This window comes from Phacochoerus africanus, chromosome 5 (assembly GCF_016906955.1).
Source record: "Phacochoerus africanus isolate WHEZ1 chromosome 5, ROS_Pafr_v1, whole genome shotgun sequence".
NCBI classification, from domain to species: Eukaryota; Metazoa; Chordata; class Mammalia; order Artiodactyla; family Suidae; genus Phacochoerus; species Phacochoerus africanus.
In genome coordinates, this window is record NC_062548.1 from 72,487,036 (window position 1) to 72,512,212 (window position 25,177).

At 40.4% G+C, this 25,177-nt stretch overlaps 1 protein-coding gene and 1 non-coding gene across 2 annotated transcripts; one reads left to right on the top strand and one right to left on the bottom strand.

Annotated features, from left to right (window-relative positions):
* Positions 1-8,382: 8,382 nt before the first annotated feature.
* Positions 8,383-22,284, bottom strand: POLE4 (DNA polymerase epsilon 4, accessory subunit). The gene is made up of 4 exons (XM_047781671.1): positions 21,982-22,284; positions 21,287-21,371; positions 20,589-20,630; positions 8,383-8,728 (listed from the first exon to the last, which is right to left on the bottom strand). The coding sequence occupies exons 1-4, from the start codon at positions 22,198-22,200 to the stop codon at positions 8,715-8,717; spliced, it is 360 nt and encodes a 119-aa protein (XP_047637627.1). The 5' UTR covers positions 22,201-22,284; the 3' UTR covers positions 8,383-8,714.
* On the top strand, positions 18,753-18,859 carry LOC125128599 (U6 spliceosomal RNA). Its single transcript, XR_007135294.1, has one exon. It is a non-coding gene; the product is annotated as a U6 spliceosomal RNA (small nuclear RNA).
* Positions 22,285-25,177: the final 2,893 nt, after the last annotated feature.

The following is a 25,177-nucleotide window of genomic DNA, read 5'->3' on the forward strand; positions in this document are numbered from 1 at the left end:
CCCATGGCATATGGAGGTTCCCAGGCTAGGAGTCTAATCAGAGCTGTAGCCACTGGCCCACACCAGAGCCACAGCAACTCGGGATCGCAGCTTTGTCTGCAACCTACACCACAGCTCACGGCAACACCGGCTCCTTAACCCACTGAGCAAGGCCAGGGATCGAACCTGCAACCTCATGGTTCTTAGATTTGTTAACCGCTGAGCACAATGGGAACTCCCATCCATTTCTCTTAATCACTTTACTTCCCACCATTTGTTCTCCACTGAGCTGCAGTTTTGAGGGCTGGATATTTCCTATAGCCTGAAGATATGGTGAGTAGAGAGGGAGAGTTCATCTTAAAAGGTGGGGTTTGGGGAGTTCCCTTCGTGACACAGTGGTTAACGAATCCGACTAGGAACCATGAGGTTGTGGGTTCGATCCCTGGCTTTGCTCAGTGGGTTAAGGATCCGGTGTTGCTTCGAGCTGTGGTGTAGGTTGCAGACGCAGCTCGGATCCCACATTGCTGTGGCTCTGGTGTAGGCCGGTGGCTACAGCTCCGATTGGACCCCTAGCCTGGGAACCTCCATATGCCAAGGGAGCAGCCCTAGAAAAGGCAAAAAGACAAAAAGACAAAAAAAAAAAAGATGGGGTTTGAAGATTTAACTTAGGGTACTAGGATTCACTCCACCTTGTAGGAGGCTGTACTCCAATCTCCTTATAAAGAGTGTCCTTAGCCTTTGGACTCATCTAGTTTAGCCTGTAGCCCTCTTAGCCACTGAAAAGGGTGAAGTTGCTGTATCTGCTTCACCCATTTCTCTCTAGCAACCCTCTCTCCTTCTCTACAGTCAGAGAAGATAAAGGAGATAACTCCTTGGTTTTCTTCTCTCTTGATTGAGGGTGTAAGTGAGGATTCTCACGAGTGCGAGGGACTCAGCTATGACTTCTAGAAGAGGAGGTGTAGGAATCTTCTACTCATCCTCTCAATGTCAGGATCTCCTATATTATTCCTTATTTGCCACATTCTGAAGTTCATGGCACTGCAATGTGCCCTATTCCTTGTTAACTGTTGCAGTAAAATATTTTGCTCATTTATATAACGGTGGGGAGTATGTGGGGGCGGTGTTGTTCGTTCATTTAATTAAGTAGTAATTAGGTAGGTATTAGAGAAAGGTACTTTGAGACATGTTGACTCCATCATCCTGAACCAAATATGTATGCCACAGTTAAGTATTCATTGTTTCTTGGAGATCCCAGGTTATCTAAATTTTATAGATCTGACAGAGGAAATAAGGTTCCTATGGGAACAGGATGGAGGAAGAAACATAAATCCCTAGGGAGTCCCTATTGTGGCGCAGTGGAAACGAATCCAACTAGTATCCATGAGGATGTGGGTTCGATCCCTGGCCTCCCTTAATAGGTTGGGGATCTGGTGTTGCCATGAGCTATGGTATAAGTGGCAGATGCAGCTCGGATTCCGACTTGCTGTGGCTGTGGTGTAGGCTGGCAACTGTAACTCCTATTCAATCCTTAGCCTGGTAATTCCCATATGCCTCGGGTGCGGCCCTGAAAAAGAAAAAAAAAAGAAAGAAAGAAAAAGAAAGAAACATAAAACCCTAAAGACTTAAAATTAAAATCCCAGATAAAGTGGAATATCCTGAACCACTTAATTCATAAAATAAAGAAAAATGCCTTAGAGTTCCCTGGTGGCTCAGCAGGTTAAGGATCCAGCATAGTCACTACTGCAGCTTGGGTTGCTGCTGTGGTATGGGTTCTATCCCTGGTCCTAGCTTTTCTGCATGCTACCGGCATGGACAAAAAAAGAAAAATGCTTTAATCACTGGGATGCTCAGACTATTTAGCTTTTAAGTGAAGAATGTCAGACCCCAGGTTCAGATACAGAGGAAGAAAAAAAAAAAGGTTTTCTGTTTTTTTAGCATGATTTGCATTTATCCTTTTTAGATATTAGGCCTTCATATTGTTAACATCAGGTTTTGGTAGCTTCATCCTGCTAAATATCTGGCAACAGTCTCATTTGCCTATTTCCACCCCAGAGCATAATCTAAGATACCAAGAAACTCCACTCCCAACCAGCTATATTAGGAATGCAGGTACACTTTCTGACCACTAACCATGACAAATACCGAACAGGAGAGAAGGGGGGCACATGAGATGCTGACAATGAGGGAAGCCCTCCTCCTTCACAGTCCTTATATAAAGGCAAAAAATAATAAAAAATAAAAAATTTAAAAATTTAAAAAGAAAGCAAGGAGTTCCCTGGAGGTCACAGATGCTTCATTTAAGTCATTTCACTGACAGAACAGATTGTGCAGTTAAGATTTTTTTTTAATGATTTTTATTTTTTTCCATTATAGCTGGCTTACAGTGTTCTGTCAATTTCCTACTGTACAGCAAGGTGACCCAGTCACACATACATATATACATTCCTTTTTCTCATATATCTTCTATGTTTCTGGCAAAACTGCTTGTTGGGTGATGGCACCAGCAGTAGAGATGAACCATGGAGGAGGGCCTGTGGTGTTGGCATGGGGAGGAGCCTGGGTTCTCAGTCTGTTGGGTTTGAGGGTCTTGTGGGATTTGAATCTGGAGCTAACCCCAACCTTAACCCTAACGCTCCAATCAGAGTCTAATCAATGGATTTGATTCAGTGGGGGGGGGGGGGGGGCCTGCCTGTGAAAGGAAAAGAAAAGTCACTTGGGAGATAAAGTCAGGGAATGGCCACCTCTAAGGACAAGCTAGAGAGAGAGCCCGAGGGAGGGCCAAGAGGAAAACCAGAGAGGGAGAGACACTCAGGGGAAGCAGGGGGTTGCCAGGTATCCAGGACCACCAAGAAGGCCTGTAAGCGAAGGCCTGAAAGCAGCTGTTGAATTCGGCACCAGGAGGCTGTGGGCGCGCTGGGAAACAGTTTCCCTGTGATGGTAGAGGCGGAAGTCAGATTGCAAAGCACTGGGGAGAGGATGGGAGGTGAGGAGACAGAGGTGGCGAATCAGGCCCCTCAGCGGAGAAGCTTGACGAGGCAGGGAGCAAAAGGAGATGGTGGCAGGAGGAAGGGAAATTGGACACAGAGAAGTTGCAGAAAAAGCTGAAAGCTGCTTCTATTAAATTGAAAAACCAAACAATCAAAAAAGTTCACAGTGAGCCAATGCATTAAGGAAGAACTCCCACTGAGGGAAAAAAAAACATGAGCATCAGACTTTTAAAAAGTCAGTGCTTTTAAACCAATATTTTTAGCTTTTGTTAAGTACCCTGACATTTTCTTATTCTAAAAGCAATGCATGTTACTTAAAACTTTCATTTTTATAGCAGAATAAAACTAAATCCTTTTTTACATTAAATATACATTAAATGTATATTTTACATTTTATATACTTTTACATAGGTATATTATTAATTTTATTTTTATTTTATAATGATTTTTATTTTTTCCACTATAGCTGGTTTACAGTGCTGTCAATTTTCTACTCTACAGCAAGATCACCCAGTTACACATACATGTATACATTCTTTTTTCTCACATTATCATGCTCCATCATAAGTGACTAGATATAGTTCCCAGTGCTATACAGCAGGATCTCATTGCTAATCCATTCCAAAAGCAATAGTTTGCATCTATTAACCCCAGATTCCCAGTCTATTCCACTTCCTCCCCCTTGGCAACCACAAGTCTGTTTTCCATGTCCACGAGTTTCTTTTCTGTGGAAAGGTTCATTTGTGCTGTATATTAGATTACAGATATGTGATATCATATGGTATTTGTTCTTCTCTTTTTGACTTCTCTTAATATGAGTTTCTTGTTCCATCCATGTTGCTGCAAATGGCATTATTTTGTTCTTTTTTATGGTTGAGTAGTATTCCATTGTGTGTATTATACCACATCTTCTTAATCCATTCATCTGTTGATGGACATTTAGGTTGTTTCCATGTCTTGGCTATTGTGAATAGTGCTACAATGAACAGGTGGGTTCAAGGAAATTTTGTCCAGAGATGTGCCCAAGAGTGGGATTGCTGGGTCAAATGGTAGTTCTATATTTAGTTTTCCCAAGGTACCTCCATACTGTTTTCCATAGTGGTTGTACCAATTTCCATTACCACCAACAGTGTAGGGGGTCTCCTTTTCTCCACACCCTCTCCAGCATTTTTTATTTGTGGACTTATTAATGATGGCCATTCTGACTGATGTGAGGTGGTACCTTACAGTAGAAGATTTATTTATAGAATTAAAGATAACTTAGTGTCATGTACAACTGAGAGAAAATGTTTGCGTAATACATGTCTGATAAAGAACTTGTATCCAGAATATATAAAAAACTCTCAAAACTCAGTAATTAATAAAACAAACCCAATTTTAAAAATAAAAGATGAGAGGAGACACATCACCAAAGTCATCCAGTGACAAACAGGCACTTGAAAAAAAGATTCAACACACTAGTCATTAGAAAAATGCAAATTAAAGCCACAATGAGATACCACTACAACCTATTAGGACAGCTTAAAAAAATGTTTAATTAACACCAAGTGCTAGCAAGGATGCAGAGCAATTGAAATTCCCAAACACCGCTGGCATAAATACAAAATGCTACACCCACTTTGGAAAACTGTTGGGCAGGTTCCTTCAAAATTAAACATAATGGGAGTTTCCTGGCAGCTCAGTGATTTAAAGATCCAGCACTGTCACTGCAGTGGGCCTAGGTCACAGCTGTAGTTTTTGTTTGACCCCTGGCCTGAGAACTTCTGAATGCCATGGGTGCAGCCAAAAAAAAAAAACCAAAAAACAAAAAAAACTTATGTTCACACAAAAACTTGCATGCAATTATTTGCAGCACCTTTAGTCATAATCACCAAAAACTGGCAAATATCCCTCAACTGGGGAAAGAATAAACAAAACATGGTACATACACTCCAAACAATGGAATATTATGCAGAAATAAAAAGAAACAAACTACTGGTACATAATGACAACATAAATGAGTCTCAAATGCATTATTCTAAATTAAGGAAGCCAGACTCAAAAGTCTGTATACTTATATGACTTCATTTATGAAGGCAAAACTATAGGGGCAATAAATAGATGAGTGGTTGCCAGGAGCTGGGGCACCAGTTGGGTGGGAGAAGATTATAAAGAGGCAGCATACGGGAATTTTTGTGGTGATGTAACATCTCAACCTTGATTGAGATGGTCATTATATGTGGTTATCAAAACTCATAAAACTATAGGAGTTCCCATCATGGCGCAGTGGAAACAAATCTGACTAGGAACCATGATATTACGGGTTCAATCCCTGGCCTTGCTCAGTGGGTTAAGGCATTGCCATGAGCTGTGGTGTAGGTTGCAGACACAGCTCGGATCCTGCATGGCTGTGGCTGTGGCTGTGGCTGTGGCTGTGGTGTAGGCCGGCAGCTGTAGCTCCAATTAGACCCCTAGCCTGGGAACCTCCAAGTGCCATGGGTGTGGCCCTGAAAAGACAAAAGACAAAACAAACAAACAAAATTCATAAAATTATATACTAAGAGGGGTGAATTTTGCTGGGGGGAAAAAAAAAGGCAGTTCATAAAAGAAAAATATGTCATGTGGAAGAAAATTTTAGAATAACCCATTCAACTGATGAAAGGACACTCAGGAAGGGTAAGTGATTAACAGTTTTATCTTAGTAGGACTAGTGAGAAGAAAACCAAAGTTTCCTGACTTGTCCAGGATCCTTTACACTATAGAAATATTTTCTAATTTTTTTTTTTTTCACTGTGACCCGTGGTAAGAAATACATCATTACCACAAATTCAGCAACTTAAACCAAGTCATTTATTATTTCACTCTTCCAGAGGTCAAAAGCCTGGCACAGCATGACTGGATTCTCTGCTGTGGGTCTCAACAGGACTAAGTGAAGGGGTCAGTTAGTCTGGGCTTTATCTGGAGGCTCTAAGGGAAAATCCATTCCAAGACCAAGCAGGTTACTGCAAAATTCAATGCAGTGGTGAGACTGAGAGTGTTTCCTTGCTGGCTATCAGTCAGAGGTTGTTCTCAGCTTCTAAAAGCTATCACATTCCATGGCTCATGACCCACTCCATCTTCAAAGCCAGCAATAGATGAAGTCCTTTTTATGCTCTGAAGTTTTCTGACCCCTCTTCTGCCACTTCTCTTCTTCTACCCTAAACCAGGAGAAAGCTCTGCCTTTAAGAGTTAATGTGATTACTTTGGGCCACAAGACAGGCCCAAAGATAATGGAGGATAATCTATATGAAAGTCTACTGATTAGTAATCTTAATTATATCTGCAACATCTCTTTTGCCATGTAACATAATCACAAGCAGGACACCAAGATGCAAAGGTCATGGGGGCCAAAGTTTTGCCCATCACATAGATTCTACACAATGACCTAGGATATGCAAATGTAAGTGAAACAAAAATACTTACCTTTCACTCATATCAACACTACACCGCTTTCAATGTATTACTTTAACGTGTCAGTGGCAAATACTACATTGATTTCATGTCCTATCAATGGTGTATAATCTCTTAAGTTTATCTTGAAAAAAGGCCTGCCTTCCCTTTGAAATCCCAATTGTCTGTAAGAATAGGAGAATCATAGAGGCTTCAGGGGCCTGTGTAATCTCTGAAATTATATGCAAAGTTCTGGGACTAACTAATTACTAGAAAAACAGGCAATGTTGGGGACAGTCTACAGGATATCTTCCGTGCTACTGAAGGCTACCAAGGTCATGAAAAGTGAGAGAAGACTGAGAAGTGGTCCTAGACCAGAGGAGACATGATGAGTAAATACCACGCACTGGGTTGGATCTTAGAACAGTAAAAGGATATTAACAGGAAAACTGGAGAAATCTAAAAAGTCTAGGTCAGTTAATAGTGATATAAATGTCAGTTTCTTTGGTTTTTTGGGTTTTTTTTTTTTTGTCTTTTGTCTTTTCAGGGGCACACCTGCAGCATATGGAAGATCCCAGGCTACGGGTCTACTGGAGCTACAGCTGCTGGCCTACACCACAGCCACAGCCATGCCAGATCCGACCCATGTCTGCAACCTACACCACAGCTCACAGCAATGTTGGATTCTTAACCCACTGAGGGAGGCCAGGGATCAAACCCACAACTTCATGGTTCCTCGTCGGATTCATTTCCACCGCCCCACAACGGGAATTCCCGTTTCTTAGTTTTGACAAATGTACTGGCAATGTAAGATGTTAACCATGGGGGCCTAGGTGAGGGGTGTACAAGAACTCTGTACTATCTTTGCAGTTTTTCTGTACATCATTACTCTAAAAGAAAATTTACTTAGAAAATGTTACAAGATTGAATATCTACACTTCTTTAGCAAAAAGATGTGTAGACTTTATACCCTCTATTCATGATCCAAAATTACTTATGACCCAGTCTCCAGGGCTTGCCACTGCTTTCTTCAACCACTAAGTACTGTCTCTTTCCTGCTATGTCACCCACATCTTCCCCCCAAAAAACAAAATTTAGCCAGAGCCTAAGAAAAGGGAGAACAGGGGGTTATTGTTTAATGGGTTCAGTTTCAGTATGGGAAGATGAAAAATGTGCTAGAGATGGATGATGGTGACAGCAGTGGGAATAAATGCCACAGGACTGTATACTTAAAAAATGGTTATTTTTTTTTTGTTATGTATATTTTACCACAATGTTAAAAATAAAGGAACGGGTACTAAAACATGTTATAACATAAACCTTAAAAACATTATCTAAGTAAAAGAAGCCAGATACAAAATACCACTTACGTAATTCCCTTAATAATATTCTAAAATTGACTATACCAACAGTTATACATATCTGTGAATATACTAAAAACTACTGAAATGTATCCTTTAAATCTGCAAATTAAATGGTAGGTAAATTATATCTCAATAAAGCTATTAAACATTTTTTAACTTGTTTTAAATCCAGAATCACATTTATTTGACTTCTGAAGAGCTTAAGGGCATCCTGTAAATTCCGATGTGCAAAAAAAAAGAATGAATAAATGAAAAACAGAGTTTTACACAGTTTCCATCATGGCACAGCAGAAATGAATCTGACTAGGAACCATGAGGTTACGGATTCGATCCCTGGCCTTGCTCAGTGGGTTAAGGATCCAGCGTTGCCATGAGCTGTGGTGCAGGTCACAGATGAAGCTCAGATCTGGCATTGCTGTGGCTGTGGGTATAGGCCAACAGCTGTAGCTCCGGTTAGATCCCTAGCCTGGGAACCTCCATATGCCATGGGTGTTGCCCTAAAACGAAAAAGGAAAAAAAAAAAAAAAAAAAGAGTGAGGTTTACGAATGGCTAGCAGAAAAGACCAGAAAGATCGGTGACTAGGCAAGGAGGCTCTCCGGTCATGGGGGCAAAAACAAAAGGCAAGATTATAAAATATACAAGGTTGAAGTTGATCAGAGACCTTTATTTGGTCCTTATCATTCATATCATCATAACATTAAGCAACCTGCACAAATCATTTTCTACATCTTTACCCGAAGCTGCAGCTGCCACAGCCAGGCCAGAAATGGAAGACACAAGTAGTGGAAGACCTTGTAGAGAAAAACTAACAGGTGAGATCTCTGCTTAACCAGGCTTAGGTGAGGGTAGAACAGGAAAAGCATATAAGTACAATATTCCAAAGACTCTGTTCTTCAAAGCCGAGGCCTGCAGAGGGCCTAGCTGAAGGATGCAGGTACAGGCTCACAAAAGTTCAGCAATCAATCAGTTCAGCAATCAATCCAAAGTACCTAAAAATACAAAGAAAGATCTTTAAAGCAAGGTGCCTAAAGAGCAGGCTGAGTGCAACAAACTGGGCAAAGTTAACTGTAGCTGCTTTGGGACTGGCAGTTCTTCTAAGACCAAAATTCTCATTTTGAGGACTATCCATCCAAAATATCCTTGGAGAAAACATTTCTTACAGATGGTGGGCAGCTGGGTCCACAGAGTCAAATTAGAGGTGGTAAAAGGGCTTAGAAGTTGTGTTAGTTAATGAGTATCTGCAGAGACCACACAAAGGATGAGTGATACAAAACAAATGAGATAAGTTCTCTAACCGGAGTTTATAATCTTTTGAAAAAGTTCCAATTCAAGACAGGAGACTGAACCCACAAGTTTGTATGCCCCACATGCAAGATTCCATTTGAAAGGAAAAAATCATTTAAAAGGTATATAAACCTACAACAAAGAATGGAGGGCTCATCAGCAGTAAAGAGACTTCCACAGACAGAGTTCCCGTCGTGGCTCAGTGGTTAACGAATCCGACTAGGAACCATGAGGTTGAGGGTTTGATCCCTGGACTTGCTCAGTGGGTTAATGATCCCACGTTGCTGTGGCTGTGGTGTAGGCCAGCAGCTACAGCTCTGATTCAACCCCTAGCCTGGGAACCTCCATATGTAGCGGGAGCGGCCCAAGAAATGGCAAAAAGACAAAAAAAAAAAAAAAGAGAGAGAGACTTCCACAGAAAGATGAATGACAGAAATCTGACTCAAGTATGTTTATAAATAGAGCAGAGGAAAATGAGCCTAGAATGAACACAGAGAGGGCTGCATCGGAGGTGGGAGCCCATCTACATAAGAAACTCAGGAGGCGGCTCTAGACTCAGACACCAAAAATGACAGAAAAAGATGCGAGGCTAAAATGAGTAAGGGCTCCAGGGTCTATGAGAAACAGTTTACCCCATTTCCCCAAACCCTCCCCACAGGCAGCACTACCAGAGAATAAGCATTTAAACTAAACCTACCCTGGAAACAAAATCGAGCAGGCTCCCTGCTAAAGAAATGAATGAATTATCTAGAGAACTAGAGCAGCTTTTGAAATTCCAGCTCCCTGAATTCAGGCTTTCTGCATTATAGCCTTTGGAGGCCCCCAACATGACATCTGGTTCCACCCCTGCCCACACTGAAGTAAAACTGCAAAGCAAAAATCACCCTCCTTACACATACGCACACAGTTTCCAAAGAGCCTTCTTAACCCCTCATTCTAGAACAGAATAAAAATTACAAGGCATTTGAAGAAAGCCTATCCAGTTAAAGACTAGAAATAATTCGGGGAAAAGAACACAACAAAACTAAACACAAATACCTCAAAAGATTTTTTCAGAGCCTCTGTTTTTGATAATGGCAAATTCCTGTTGAAACCAACCATAGACTTGATTAAAATTAAAAAAATAAAAAATCCTTCAGGCATTAAAGAGGCCTCAAGAAAAGGCAAATCCAAAATACAGAGAAGGCAAGAACACAAAGAAAACCCAGTCTCCAAAACTGCTTTCATCTCAGGGGAATCTATCAATCCAAACGAGAGCTGAGAAACTATGCTGTGATTGTGGCAGGCTGCGCAAATCAAGAGTCAAATCTGAGAATTTGCCCAAGTGAGAAGGTGTGATAAGTGCCCCCTTTGTAAAAGCTGGATTACCAAAAGGCTATACCCTAAGAGTAAGGCTAAACTAGAATTAAATCCCCCTCACGGAGTTACCATCATGGTTCCTATCACCACGCTGTTCAAGGAATCCTCAAGTCTTGGATTTGCAAAGGAAGTCCTGCACTGATACATGCCCCTAGGAGCCCTGCAGAAGCAAATGAAAACCTACGGAGAAAGGTTTCATTATACAAGCCTCCTGTTGTCCAACAAATCATTTTTTCAAATATAATGACCAAGATATCTAAACATATAGAGAAAGAAGGCCATGAAACAGTACTGACAGAAACAACAGACAGAAAAACAAATAAAGCAGCCTTAGGAGGCTTTGGATATTAGATTGGACACAGACTATACTTAAAATGTTTAAGGATATAGAAGACAAGCTTCAAAACATTTGCAGCAAACACAAATTAAAAGTGACAAAACAGATTTGGAAAATAACCAAATGGAATGCACAGAAACTGAAAAATACAAAAGCAGTGACTGAAACTAATAAATCAACAAGAAAAATTTAAAGGACACAAGACGACTGAAAAGAGAATTAATAAACTGGGAGATCAGAAAAATTACACAGAATACATCATGGAGAGACATAATTATGGTTGACTTTTAGCATATGTTTAATGTGAATCCCAGAGAGAAAAGAGAGAACAAAACTGAGCCAATATCTGAAAAGACATGAGCTGAGACTCCTCCCCGACAGATGAAGGCATCAATCCATAGATTCAAGAAGCATAAGTAGACTACATATGAGGAAATCTACACCTACATACATGAGAGTAAAACTACAGAAAAATCAAGGGCAGAGAAAATCTTCAAAGCAGACAGCAAATAAGGGAAAAATTACCTTAAACAGAAACAAGAGAAGCCAAAAAAAGAATAATAATTGTTTCAATGTGCTAAAGGAAATAAAGTTCCACCCAGAATTCTATATTCAGCAAAATATTTTCAATAAAGAAAGCAAAATCAAGGTGTTTTTATACAGAAAAAAAAAAAAAGGCAGAATTTTTCTACCAGCAGAACCTTTAGGATTTACTTCAGAAAAAAAGAAAATGATCAAAAGTGGAGAAACTGAAATATAAAAGATGACCAGAGTATTACTCAGCCTTAAAAAATGAAATTTTACCATGTGCAACAACATGAACGGATTTGGAGGGTATTATGCTTATAGAAATAAGTCAAACAGAGGATGATCAATACTGTATGTTACCACTTATATGGGGAGTCAAAAAATAAAATGAATACAGCAAAACAACAACAGACTTACAGATCTAGAGAACAAACCAGTGGTTACCAGTGGGGAAAGGGAAGAAAGGAGGGATGAGATAGTGGTAGAGGATTAAGAGATACAAACTACCATATATAAAATAAGCTATAAGGATATATAGTATAGCACAGAGCGCATAACCGATATTTTATAATAACTTTAAATTGATTATAACTATGAAAATATAATCTAGTACATCTGAAATCAACATAATTTTGTAACTCCACATTACTTCAATTAAAAAAATCCAATTTTATACTGTTTATAAAGATATGAAAAGGTAAAAAAGATGAAAAAACATATACCATGCTAATACCAACAAAAGAAAGTTGGTAAATTTTAATATTAGATAAAAGATATCTTACTGCAAAAAGCACTGCTGGAAATAACAATAGTTAACTTATAAATACTAAATTCATATATACCTAATTACATAGTTGCATATAAAGAAAAACTAGAGGAGTTCCTGTTGTGGCTCAGAGGTAACAAACATAACTAGTATCCATGAGGACCTGGGTTCCATCCTTAGCCTCGCTCAATGGGTTAAGGATCTGGAGTTGCTGTGGCTGTGGCATACGCTGGTAGCCACAGCTCCAATTCAACCCCTAGCCTAAGAACTTCCGTGTGCCAAGGGTGCAGCCCTAAAAAGATGAAACAAAACAAAACAAAACCTAGACCCAGAAATGTAAGTAGCAGTACTATGCAAACACAGTAGGAGACCTTGCTTTTTAAGACTTTGGTTTTTTGTTTTTGGGGCTGTTTATTTGGTTTTGGCCATGCCTGTGGCAGGTGGAGCTTCCCAGGCCATGGATCAAACCCACACCACAGTAATGACAACACTGGATCCTTAACCCATGAGCTACTAGGGAACTCCCACAGTAAGAGACTTTAACGCACAACTCAAGAATTGATGAAAGAAGCAGACAAAATATAGTCAACAAGAACAAAGAAAATCTGAACTACGCAATAACCAATTTTCACATAGTACCCAACAACCACAGAATACATAGAACAGTCACAGGAATGACCACACAACTGTGCCGTAAAGCAAGTTTCAAATATCCCAAAGGAGAGAAATAATATAGAGCACATTTTCTGAACACTATAAAATTACCATTAACAAAAGAGAAACCTAAAAAATTCCATATTTTTGGAAATTTAAAAAATATTCATCTAAGTAATCCACAGGCCAAAATAAAGCAATTAAAAATACTTCAAACCAGGAGTTTCTGTCGTGGCTCGGTTGCAGGTTCAATCCCTGGCTTTGCTCAGTGGGTCAAGGATCTGGCGTTCCCGTGAGCTGTGGTGTAGGTCCCAGACACCGCTTGGATCCCGTGTGGCTGTGGCTGGCGGCTACAGCTCTGATTGGACCCCTAGCCTGGGAACCTCCGTATGCCATGGGAGCAGCCCTAGAAAAGGCAAAAAAAAGAAAAAAAAAAATTCTTCAAACCAAATGATTGTGAAAATACTACTTTTTAAAACTTGTGAGATACAGCTTATAAAGAACTACCTAGTGGTCACAGGCCTTGGTGCTGGTTGGGGATGGGGCCTGCAGAGTCTTAGTTACTGATTTCATTTTCAATAAGTCTAGATTTGTTACATTGGTTTCCCAAATTAAAAAAACAAAAACAAAAAACTGACCTTCTTAACACAACAAAAAAAAAACTAGTACAAATTAAAAACTAACACTCTATCTCAGCAAGTTAGAAAAGAGTGGCAAATTAAACACACACACACAAAGAGAAGAAATAATAAAGAAGAGAAACTAATAAAACAAAACACATATATTAGAAAGAATCAACAAAACCAAGGGTTGGTTCTTTGAAAAGACTAAGAAAACTGATACACCTTTAATGAAAATGATCGAGCAAAAGAGAAGACTTTGATAATTGCAAAAATAAAAAAGGAGGACATCAATAAACAATTTGTACACATTACAAAGATAATAAGAGAATACTGTGAAGAATGTCATGTCAATAAATTTGAAAATTTATAAGAAATGTACAAATCCCCAGAAATAAACACAACTCTTCAGAGGGTAAAACACTGTCAAGAAAAAAAAAAAACAAGAAAAGACAGCCTGTTCTGGAGTTCCCATCATGGCGCAGTGGTTAACAAATCCACCTAGGAACCATGAGGTTGAGGGTTCGATCCCTGGCCTTGCTCAGTGGGTTAAGGATCCAGTGTTGCCATGAGCTGTGGTATGGTCACAGACTCGGCTTAGATCCCACATTGCTGTGGCTCTGGTGTGGGCCAGCAGCTACAGCTCCGATTGGACCCCTAGCCTGGGACCTCCATATGCCACAGGAGCGGCCCAAGAAATGGCAAAAAGACAAAAAAAAAAAGAAAAAAAAAAAAAGAAAGAAAAGACAGCCTGTTCAATAAGTGGTGCTGGGAAAACTGGACAGCCATATGTAAAAGAATGAAATTAGAACACTCCCTAACACCCTCCACAAAAATAAACTCAAAATGGATTAAAGACCTAGATATAAGACCAGATACTATAAAACTCTTAAGAGGGAAATATAGGCCAAACACTCTCTGACATAAATGACAGCAATATCTCAGATCCACCTCTTAGAGTAATGACAGTAAAAATAAAAATAAACAAATAGGACTTAATTAAACTTAAAAGTTTCTGAACAGCAAAGGAAACCCTTAACAAACCAAAAGACAACCCACAGAATGGGAGAAAATCTTTACAAATGAATCAACTGACAAGGGACTCATCTCCAAAACTTATAAACACCTTCTGCAGCTCAATACCAAAAAAACAAAAAAAAAAAAACATCAAAAAATGGGCAGAAGATCTAAACAGACAATTCTCCAAAGACATGCGCATGGCCAAAAAACACATGAAAAGATGTTCAACATCACTCACTATGAGAGAATGCAAATTAAAACCACGATGAGGTACCACCCTACACCAGCCAGAACAGCCATCATCAAAAAGTCTACAAACAGTAAGTGCTGGAGAGGATGTGGAGAAAAAGGAACCCTATCACACTGTTGGTGGGAATGTAAACTGATGCAACCACTGTGGAAAACAGTATGGAGAGTCCTCAGAAAACTAAAAATAGAACAACCATTTGATCCAGCAATCCCACTCCTGGGTATCTACCCAGAGAGAACCATGACTCGAAAAGACACATGTACTCCAAAGTTTACTGCAGCACTCTTTTCAATAGCCAAGACATGGAAACAACCTAAATGTCCATCAACAGAGGAGTGGATCAAGAAGATGTGGTACATAGAGACAATGGAATATTACTCGGCCATTAAAAAGAACGAAATACCAGCATTTTTAGCAACATGGATGGACCTAGAAATTATTATGCTAAGTGAAGTCAGTCAGACAATGAGACACCAACATCAAATGCTATCACTGACATACGGAATCTGAAAAAAGGACATAATGAACTTCTTTGCAGAACAGATATTAGCTCACAGACTTTGAAAAACTTATGGTTTCCAAAGGAGACAGTTTGGGGGGTGGGGGGATGCTCCAGGGGTGTGGGATAGAAATCCTATAAAATTGGATTGTGATGATCATTGTACAACTATAAATGTAATAAATTCGTTGAGTAATTTAAAAAAAAGAAAGAAAGAAAACCAGAATGGTCAAAAAAATTGAATCGATAATCAAAAATCTTCCCACATAGAAAATTCCAGTCCCAGATGGCTTCTTTGGTAAATTCTACCAAATATTCAAATAATTCCAATCTTACAAATTTTTCCAGAGAACAGATAAAAAGGGCACACACTCCAACTAACTTATATGAGGTTCACATTTAATATGGAAAAAAAAAAAGCCAATCTCTCTTTAAACAAATGATACAGTGTTTGCAATCCATCAAAACTAATCTACCAAAAACCTATAAGTATAATTAATGGGGAAACAATGAAAGCTTTCCCTAAGAAATCAAAATGCCTGCTGTGAGCACTTCTATTCAACATAATACTGGAGATTCTGGCCAAGGGAAAAGAGAGAAAAAGCTAACGATTGGGAAGAATTTCACAAAACTGTCATCAACAGATATTACTATTGATGCAATCCAAAAGAATCAACAGGTAAATCATTACAATTAATTAGAATTCAGCAAGATGCTAGATATGAAATTAAAATATAAAATCAAGTATTTTTCTACATACTAGCAACATTTAAATGAACTGTTTTAGAACAATATCAGTAACAATAGCATCAAAAATATTAAGTACTTGGAAGAAATCATCTAACAAAATGTCAAGATTTTTCACAGTAAAACAAAAACTTTATTTTAAAAAACATTAAAAATATACACTAATAGAGAAATATAGCCATGTTTCACAGCCTAGAAGACACTACTATAAAGATATGGTTCCCCTCTAAGCAATCTATAGCTTCAATGCAAGCTCAGTCAATATCCCTTTCTGTGGAATTTGACAAGCAGATTCTAAAATGTACAGGAAAATGCAAAGAATCCAAAATACCCAGGAGACTTAAAGAACATAATGGGAAGATTTGCTCTCTCAGTCAAAGTCATTGAGACAGTGTGGTACCGACATGGAAAAAGACAAAATAGATCAGTAGGAGAGAAAGAGAGAGCCCAGAAACAGGCTTGATTTATAACAAAGGTAGCACTGTGGTGAAAATGACATGGAAAAGTGACCATCTAAGTAAGAAAGAAAAAAATTAAACTGGACCCCTACCTCAATCCTATACACAAAAAGTCAATTGTAGTTTTTTGAAAAAAAAAAAAAAATGAAGATTTTAGCATAGAGAAGAATGTCTTTATGACCTTGGGATGGGAAAAAAGTCTTAAACAGGACATAAATAGCACCAGCTATAAAGGAAAAAAAAATCAATGTATTTGAATATCTTCGATTAAGAACTCGTGTTTATCAAAAGATATCCCAAAGAGTGAAAAAAGCAAGTCATAAACTAGGAAAAGATATTTGCTTCTTATATACTGAAAAATATTTGTATTGAATAATATTTATATAATTATTATAAATAATTGTATAAAAGGATAAAATATCCAAGAAAAAGGATAAAATATCCAAGAGGAAAAGAGAACACTCACCACCCCCCAAAAAAATAGGCAGGCATATGAAAAAGTGCTCAGTGTCACCAGTAATCAGAGCAAAGCAAACTAAAAACACAATGCAATTGTCACTTACATTCCTACCCAACTGACAAAAATCAAACTGTGATAATACCAAATGTTGGTGAGAATGCAGAGAAATGAGAACTGTCACACGTTGTTGGCAGAAATGTGAATCATCAGGTGTACAGAACATTTGGCAATACCCACAAAAGATGGAGATACACATATCTATGTCCCAAAAATGTTATACACACACACACACACACACACACTCTCTCTCTCTCTCTCTCTCTGTCCCCCCTAGAGAAACATGTAAAAGAATGTTCTTAGCAAATTGTTCATAATAGCAAAAAAAAAAAAAAAAGTTATCCAAATATCCACATTTTAATGGTTCAATTGTGGTACTGTTACACATGGCATGCCATACAGCAAGGAAAATAAATTAGAAATATGCACATGCATATAGATGAATCTCATAAATGGGTTGACAGAAAGTAAACAGCTGTAGGACAGATGCTGACCAAGAAATATATACAATTTGGTTTCATTTTTTGAAAGTTCAAAAAAATATAAAACTAAATCCTAGTATTTAGAGATGCATGTTTGTCTGATAAAACTATAAAAAAAATCAAAGAAGTAATTACCAAAAAGTTAGGATACAGTTATGTCAGGAAAAGGGGTAGAAAGATACATGATGAGGTAGGAATGGACTTAGAGCTTCTGGGGGATGACAGGGTTCTATCTCTTGGGCTAACTGGTGGTCACGATGGTGTTCACTTTATTATTTATTGACTTTACACTTGCTTTTGTTATATTTCATAAGGAAAGGCTTAGGAAAGAATATACATATGTGTGTATATATTCTTCTGAGAAAGGAGAGAAGAAGTGCACTAGCTCTCGCTGTGTCATCTATATTTGTGCTATGTATGACATTGTCAAGGCTGAAAACATACCTTCCTATCATAATTAAATCTTGTAGGTTGAGTGTAGAAACTGAAAAACCATACCACACAAAGTGAGGAGTCAACAACAAAAAAATACTTATTTTAGTATGTTAAATAAACTGTAAAAGTAACAAAGGAACTAAAAATAATGATAAAATTACCAAAAATCAGAAAGGAGGCAAGGGATTGATGGTGTAGTATAGATTAACCAAATCTTCACTTATCACAGCAGGAAACTCATCTACATCCAAGGACATAAAAATATTTTACCAGGTACAAAATAATATAACAGCGACTTAATCCATGGGGGTTAAAATGATCAAAATTCAGATCTACTAATGTAGGACAGAACAGAGGGATTCAACTAGTGAGATTATTGAATCCAAGATGAAAATGAACATACCCACCACTTATTAAATAGACATTTATTAAAGATCCAAGCCAAGACTCTCATATTAAGTGAAGTAAGTCAGAAAGAGAAAGACAAATACCATATGATATCACTCATATCTGGAATCTACTATCCGGCACAAATGAACCTTTCCACATAAAAGAAAATCACGGACATGGAAAACAGACTTGTGGTTGTCAAGGGGGAGGGAGTGGGATGGACTGGGAATTAGGGTTAGAGAGATTGTCTTTGGAATGGATAAGTAGTGAGATCCTGCTGTATAGCACTGGGAACTATATATACTCACTTATGATGGAGAATGATAATGTGAGAAAAAAGAATGTATACATGTATGTGTGACTGGGTCACCTTGTGTATAGTAGAAAATTGAAAGCACACTGTAAACCAGCTATAATGGAAAAAATAATAACAGAGATTTAAAAAAATAAAATAAAACGTTTCAGCAAAGATAAACAAAAAAAAAAAATCCAAACCAAGCACTATGCATGGTATAGGCTAAAGCAGAAAACTTCCTATGTTTTTCTCCACTTTTATTCCCAGGACCCTCCAATTTACTTCCATAGGTTGGTAAGTTTACATCTTTAAATAGAAATTTGATCATATCACTCATTTCTTTGAGAAGTTAGTAAATAAAAATAAATAGATGTGCTTGCTTTGGCAGCATATATATTAAAATTAGAACCATAGAGAGAAGATTAGTATGGCCCCTGAGCAAGGATGACAGGCAAATTCATAAAGTGTTCCATATTTTAAAATTAAAATAATTAAAGTAAAGGGGTTCCACTGTGGCACAAGAGTAGTTAAAGATCCAGCATTGTCTCTGGTGGCGGCCCGGGTTTGATCCTTGGCCTGGCACAGTGGATTAAGGAACTGGCATTGCTGCAGCTGTGGTGTAGGTCGAAGGTGCAACTCAGATTTCATCCCTGGCCTGGGAACTTCCATATGGCACAGGTGTAGCCAAAAAAAAAATTAAAATTAAAATATAAACAGGTAGAATAAGCTCCAAACATTTTTGATTGAGGAACTGACAAGCTGTCAGTAACAAGACATTGCCTACCTTAGGTAGGCAGCTAATAAGTTATTTCCAAAAAAAAATTAGTTAAGCATAAAAGAGGCTTTAAAAAGAAAATGTACAAATTAAGAGAATAATCAATAATCTAAGCGTAATGCTAACCATGGGAATGTACCTTAAGACATTTAAAAGAATATCTCAAAAGGGCCAGAGACCTCAGTTGATTATAGATGCAGAACCAAGGAGTAAAAATAGTGAAATAAATACTTCAAGGAAAGATGAGTTCCTGCTGTGGCTCAGCAGGTTAAGAACCTGACTAGTATCCACAAGGATGCAGCTTCAGTCCCTGGCCTTGCTCACTGGGTTAAGGATCTGGCAATTGCGGTGAGCTGTGGTGTAGGTCCCAGTCGCAGCTCAGATCCAGTGTTGCTGTGGTTGTGGCATAGGAGGGCAGCTGCAGCTCTAATTTGACTCCTAGCCCAGCAACTTCCATATGTCTCAGGTGCAGCCCTTAAAAAAAAAAAAAAAATTCAAGAAAAGATATGTGAAGGTATTAAGGCTTTGAGGAGGTAAACAGAACACCCTGGTCGGTAAAAGTGAGAATAAACTAAAGGTACATGGCTTTTTCCAAAACTATTCAATCAGTCTATATGCAGGGAAGAGTAAACTGATCAGATTTAGGAGCAGCAGGAAGAGAGCTCTAGGTAAAGAGAGTTAAAATGAGGTATTTCAGATATTTTCTATTTCAATGACAAGATTTAATTAGTACACATGAGTTAATCCAAGATTCTTAAGAACAAATAGATATAGGCCAGTAGAGAATCTCACTGCGGCAAAATCATCACTTTAGAGAGATTGCTGAAGAAGAAAAAAGAACAAGAGGTAACCCTTTAAACGTTGGCAATTGTTTCTGATCTCTAGCATTGTGATAAGGGGTAAGATTTATATCTAGAGATGAGGCTCAAAGTCAGAAACAAACTTCTGAAAATCCCCCAACTCCACTGGGGTCTCTCCAGTCCCTCGCACTGTTCATGGTTAGCAGTTTTCATAAAGTTCTTATTACCCAAAGGAATTTGAATTATAATTTGTGTTTCATATCTTAACAGGAAATAGAATTACTCCTACATGAACAAGGAAGAACCAGGCATCAATTTCATAAGGTTTTGAACTCAGATTTTAGCATGAGAAAGACAAGTGGAGGCGTTCCTGCTGTGGCAGAGTGAGTTAAAAATCTGCATCAGCTCTGGTTGCTGCCCAGGTGCTGGTTAGATCCCTGGGTCTGGTGCAGTGGGTTAAAGCATCCAGCTGCAGCTGCAGCTGCAGTGGAGGTCACAGCTGAGGCTTGGATTCAATCCCATATCCCTTCCATATGCCATGGCTGTGGCCATTAAAAAAAAAAAAAAAAGAAGAAGAAGAAGAAGAAAGGAAGAAGGCAAGTGGAAAGGACTACCCCCTGATAGAGAACTCACCTTCCAGGAAAGCAAATTCGTCCACAGCTTCTATTGCATTATCTGAAACACAAGGTAAAGGGACACCTGATTAACTGTGGACACAGGCATCAAACCTCTTACAAGAGCACAACACACACAGTGAAGGGCCTGAGGCTTTATGCAAATAAGCATTTATAAAATTTGTCCCTTGCTATCTTGAGATCTACATCTTCTCCACCACCCAATATTACATATCAGCTGTCTCTCTACAGCCTAGGTAAATACTGTTCCCTGGGGGGAACCTCTTTCCTCTGAAAGTTATCAGAGAAGAGAGTCTGGCTATAGAGCAGGGAAAGTGAGATTGTGGTATACGAAAGTTTACACACATTCTAGAGTAGAAAAAAGTAGAGTCAGAAATCAAACCTATCCTTTCTAGGTGGAAAAAAAAAAATGACAAGCCTGGTACAATATAGCAGAAGCTATAAAGGGGTCTAGTTAGCTTTGGCAACATCCAGGCTCCTTTTGGTTCTCTGTCCCAGCACCACTCCAGCCAACCAAAACAGACATTCGAGAGGCACGATCTTCTGGCACAGGGACAGTTCAACAGAAAACATCATAGGAAGAGACCTGTGGTGTCCCTCATCTTAAAGTGATGCCTTCTCAACTAGTGTAAGGAGAGTCTAGCCCAGCCCTCCCTTGTGCACCCACAGATGCAAGACACCAAAGTGACACTCTACCCAAATCTCTCCTCTGAAGGGTTTTCCTCTTTCCCTGTTGAGCACAGCAGTAGGCATCCTTTGCAATGGTCTCCACAAACAGTTCCTATTAAGAAAAGCAGGAGGGGAAAAAAGTAAAAGTTGTAATAAACAAACCAAAATTAAAAGAAAAGAAAATAAGCAAAGTTGTATCCACGAGTTCTAGTGCAAATGCTTGTTCCTGTTTGAGTGGGGGCCAAGGGTGGAAGAGGGCACAGATGCACGGGGAGGTTCTCAGGGAAGCTGAAATTTTTCCTGGACTTCCTAAAAGTCTATTCCCCTCCCCTCTCCTGCTGTAGTACAGACATGTCTGTCCCTCCCTCACTCTGAAGATTCACCGCACTCACTTACTTGAAACAAGTTATAAAGTTAGACTAGAGACACAAATCAAAGTCGCGTCCAGGCCCTCCGGAAGAGGTAGGTCTTACCAAACCAATACAAGTATTGCATGTGACCCTTTCTCTGTCTTCCCTCCCTATACTCACAACTCAGTATCCGGCCCCAGCACCCCTCTAACCTCTCGGGCCTCAGCACAACCTGCCCCAGAGGTCTTCTTACTGCCCAGGCTCACATCTCAAATTTGGCCCCAAATACAGCTAAGCTCCGCCCTTCCGAAAGGCCCCCGAGGCCCCGCCCCGCCCCTCCCCTCTAGGTGACCCAGGCGCTCCCGGCCGCACCGCGGCTCGTGCCAGGATGAAGATGGCTTCCTGTCCCGCGAGCGTCACGTCGGGGTCCGCCTTCACCAAGGCCTTCACTCGTGCCAGAGGTAGCCTCGAGAGACGAGCCCCAGGCGTACTTGTCGGGGCTTGGGGCTGCGGGGCCGCCACCTCCCCAGCTGAGCTGTCCTCTTCCCGGGTAGGCCCACTTCCAGCTGCCGCCGCCACCGCGGCCGCCATCCGGGCCCCGGGCGTGCAGCGCGCGGCCGCCGACTGTGCGCGCGCAGGCGGTGCCGGCCCCTTTCCCGCGCGCACTGGCAGCCACGCCCCCTGCTGGCTCGTGACTCCGCCCCCCTCCCCCCTCCCAACCGGCCAGCGTGGCGGAGTATTACGCGAGAGAGGCGGAGGGCTGGCGTTTAATCTTTTCTATCCCTCACAGCGCTACTGAGGTCTGGTGGTCCGATTTTGCAGTTTGCTTTGCCTCTCACGCGATGCCCTACCTAGTTGAGCTCTCTTTTGAGAACTTGATTGTAAAAGTAAACAGCAGTAATAGAAATATATAGGAGAAACTTGGACAAAGGTATATGCTCCTGGAGGAGACAGTAAAGTAGGAGAAATAAAAATGTAGGAGGGGAAAGAAGTAAATGATGGGCATCGCTTCAACAATTCTTCCCTCTTTCCCATGACGAAACCTTATCTGCGTCACAGTCCAATTAGGAAAAGGAAACTACACAGAGTTTGAACAGGGAAAGTAATTTGAATAGAAAGTTTAACATAAAAGTTAAACTATAGGTATAGGAGTTCCCGTCGTGGCACAGCAGAAACAAACCTGACTAGCACCCATGAGGACACACGGGTTCAATCCCTGTCCTCGCTCAGTGAGTTAAGGATCCAGCGTTGCCATGAGCTGTGGTGTGGGTCGCAGACACGGCTCAGATCTGGTGTTGCTGTGACTCTGGTGTAGGTCAGCGGCTATAGCTCTGATTCCACCCCCAGCCTGGGAACCTCCATATGCCACAGGTGCGGCCCCATAAAGACAAAAAAAAAAAAAAAGTTACTATACCAGGATTGACTATGAGTGAGTAAGAAGTCTAAAAGATAGAGGAATCACACATAGGCTCCCAGGGCTGGCGTGGAAAGCCCAAGGATGGAAGGAACATGAGAAAGCACCCATCCCACCAAGCTCTTATTGGAGAGGAGTCTTGACATTAGTCTCAAGTGAGAATCAAGGCAGCCAGCAGTCACCGTGCTCTGCTTACTTGCCTCCTCACCAAGGTGATTATTGGACATCTTCTCCTTACTGTTGCCGGAAATATCAGCTGCCTCTTTACACAATGCCAAACAGAAAGGTGCAGAGTTGGAGGAAACAGAGAAAGTAGCTTTAATTGCCAGGCAAAGAGGGAACACAGCAGGCTAGTGACTCAAGGACTGTGACCCCCTGTACCCAATTGGAGGGTGTAGTGAGGAGTCTTACAGTGTTTGGGGAGCAGGGCGTGATCAGCTCCTGGGCATTTTCGTGATGAGTGGGTGGTGAGATAATTAAGAGTCAGTGTCATTAACCTTCTGGTTCCAACCAGACTGGGGTCTATATTCTTGTGGGCTGCATACAGTCGAAGTCTTCCACCTGGTAGGGGCTTCAGCACCTGCAAAACAGCTCCAAGGACATGGCTCAGAATATTATCTATAGTCCTTGCAGGACAATTCATTAAAAGGTCCTTGACTTTGTTGAACGGCTAAACTATTATTCTGTCTTGCTTGACTATTGTCCTTTTTCTCTGTATTTTCTCACTTCTCTGATTAAATTGATTTGTTGACTAAAGTTTCTCTGTAGATAAAAAAGCAGGTGGAGGGCACGAGTGGAGGTCCACTCTGGGAAGGCCTCACAGGGTCCTGCTCAGTTACAGTACTCCCCAAACACATCACACCTTATCTTCAGTCTGAGATAGGAGGTGGATGGCCCCCTGGGCTAAGAAGAGCAGGGACTTGTTGGGCTGGTAAATTGGGCCTTGCTTCTTTTGACACCTCAAGGAGAAAGTTAATGGCAAGAGCTGAGCTCTGCTGGAGTAGAAAGATAAGATGACCACTTTAATCACTCTGGGAGTTCAGGAGAGCTCCCCAATTACACATATGCAGTAAATTTCCTAGGAGTCAAAAGGGGAGGGGGCGCCAGGCTATAATAAGTCCTGATACCATCCCAGAGTCCTTTGCTCTGGAATCCATCTTGACAAAAAAAAAAAAAAAACGTACATGAATATCTGAGAGGGCCCTGGTCCAGTCAGGTATGAGAAATAAAACAAGATAATTGGCCAAAGGAAAACAAAGACCCGGAAGAACTTCCTATATAAGTGATTTAAATTGCCTCCCTGGCACACTCCTCATTCAGGGGGACACCCACACTCCTCTTTTGGGTGTGTATTAATGTATTTTGCTTCCGTCTTAGATAAACTCTTTCTCTGTGTGCTCTCCCACATATTCTACTGTGTTTCTACAATAAACTTTATATCTGTCTTTATAGTCTTTGCCTCCTTGAAACATTCTTGCTTTTTCTTTTTGGTTTTGTTTTGTTTTGTCTTTTTGTCCTTTTAGGGCCACACCCATGGTATATGGCGGTCCCCAGGCTAGGGGTCGAATCAGAGCTGTGGCTGCTGGCCTTCGCCACAGTCTCAGCAACGTGAGATCCGAGCCACGTCTATGACCTACACCACAGCTCACGGCAACAAAGGATCCTTAACCCATTCTGCAAGGCCAGGAATTGAACCGGCGTCCTCATGGATGCTAGTTGGGTTCATGAACCCCTGAGCCACATTGGGAACTCCACATTTTTGCTTTAAACAGGGGGCAAGAATCAGGGCAATTCTGTTTTTAGCTTCTAGCTAGTCCAGTGGCTGGGATTCCTGGTTTTCACCCAGGCTGCCTAGTTTCAATTCCTGAGCCGAGAATGAAGATGTTTGTTCCAAGACATCACTCACTGCTGTCTCTCCAAAATCTCTCACTGCTGATGAACTCAGTTGCTATTTCAGAGAAAATAGAAGCACCAAGAATGGAACTTCTGCCAACTCTCATCACCACACCAACACACCTGACAGTACTTACACCCACAGACTGTTTTCCTACCTGCTATAGGACTGAAATATTGGTGCTCCTCTCCAAGGCCATCCCCTCTACTTGTCCCCATTAGATTCCCAACCCTTCTTGCCTTCTGAAGAAATCACTCTGG

Coding starts and splice junctions, on each gene's coding strand:
- POLE4 (XM_047781671.1), bottom strand. CDS start 22,200: ATGGCGGCCGCGGTGGCGGCGGCAGCTGGAAGTGGGCCTACCCGGGAA. Junction 21,372..21,981: donor TCATCCTGGCACGAGCCGCG/GTGCGGCCGGGA, acceptor TTTTCTTAATAG/GAACTGTTTGTGGAGACCAT. Junction 20,631..21,286: donor CCTTCAGAGGAGAGATTTGG/GTAGAGTGTCAC, acceptor CTTGTGTTTCAG/ATAATGCAATAGAAGCTGTG.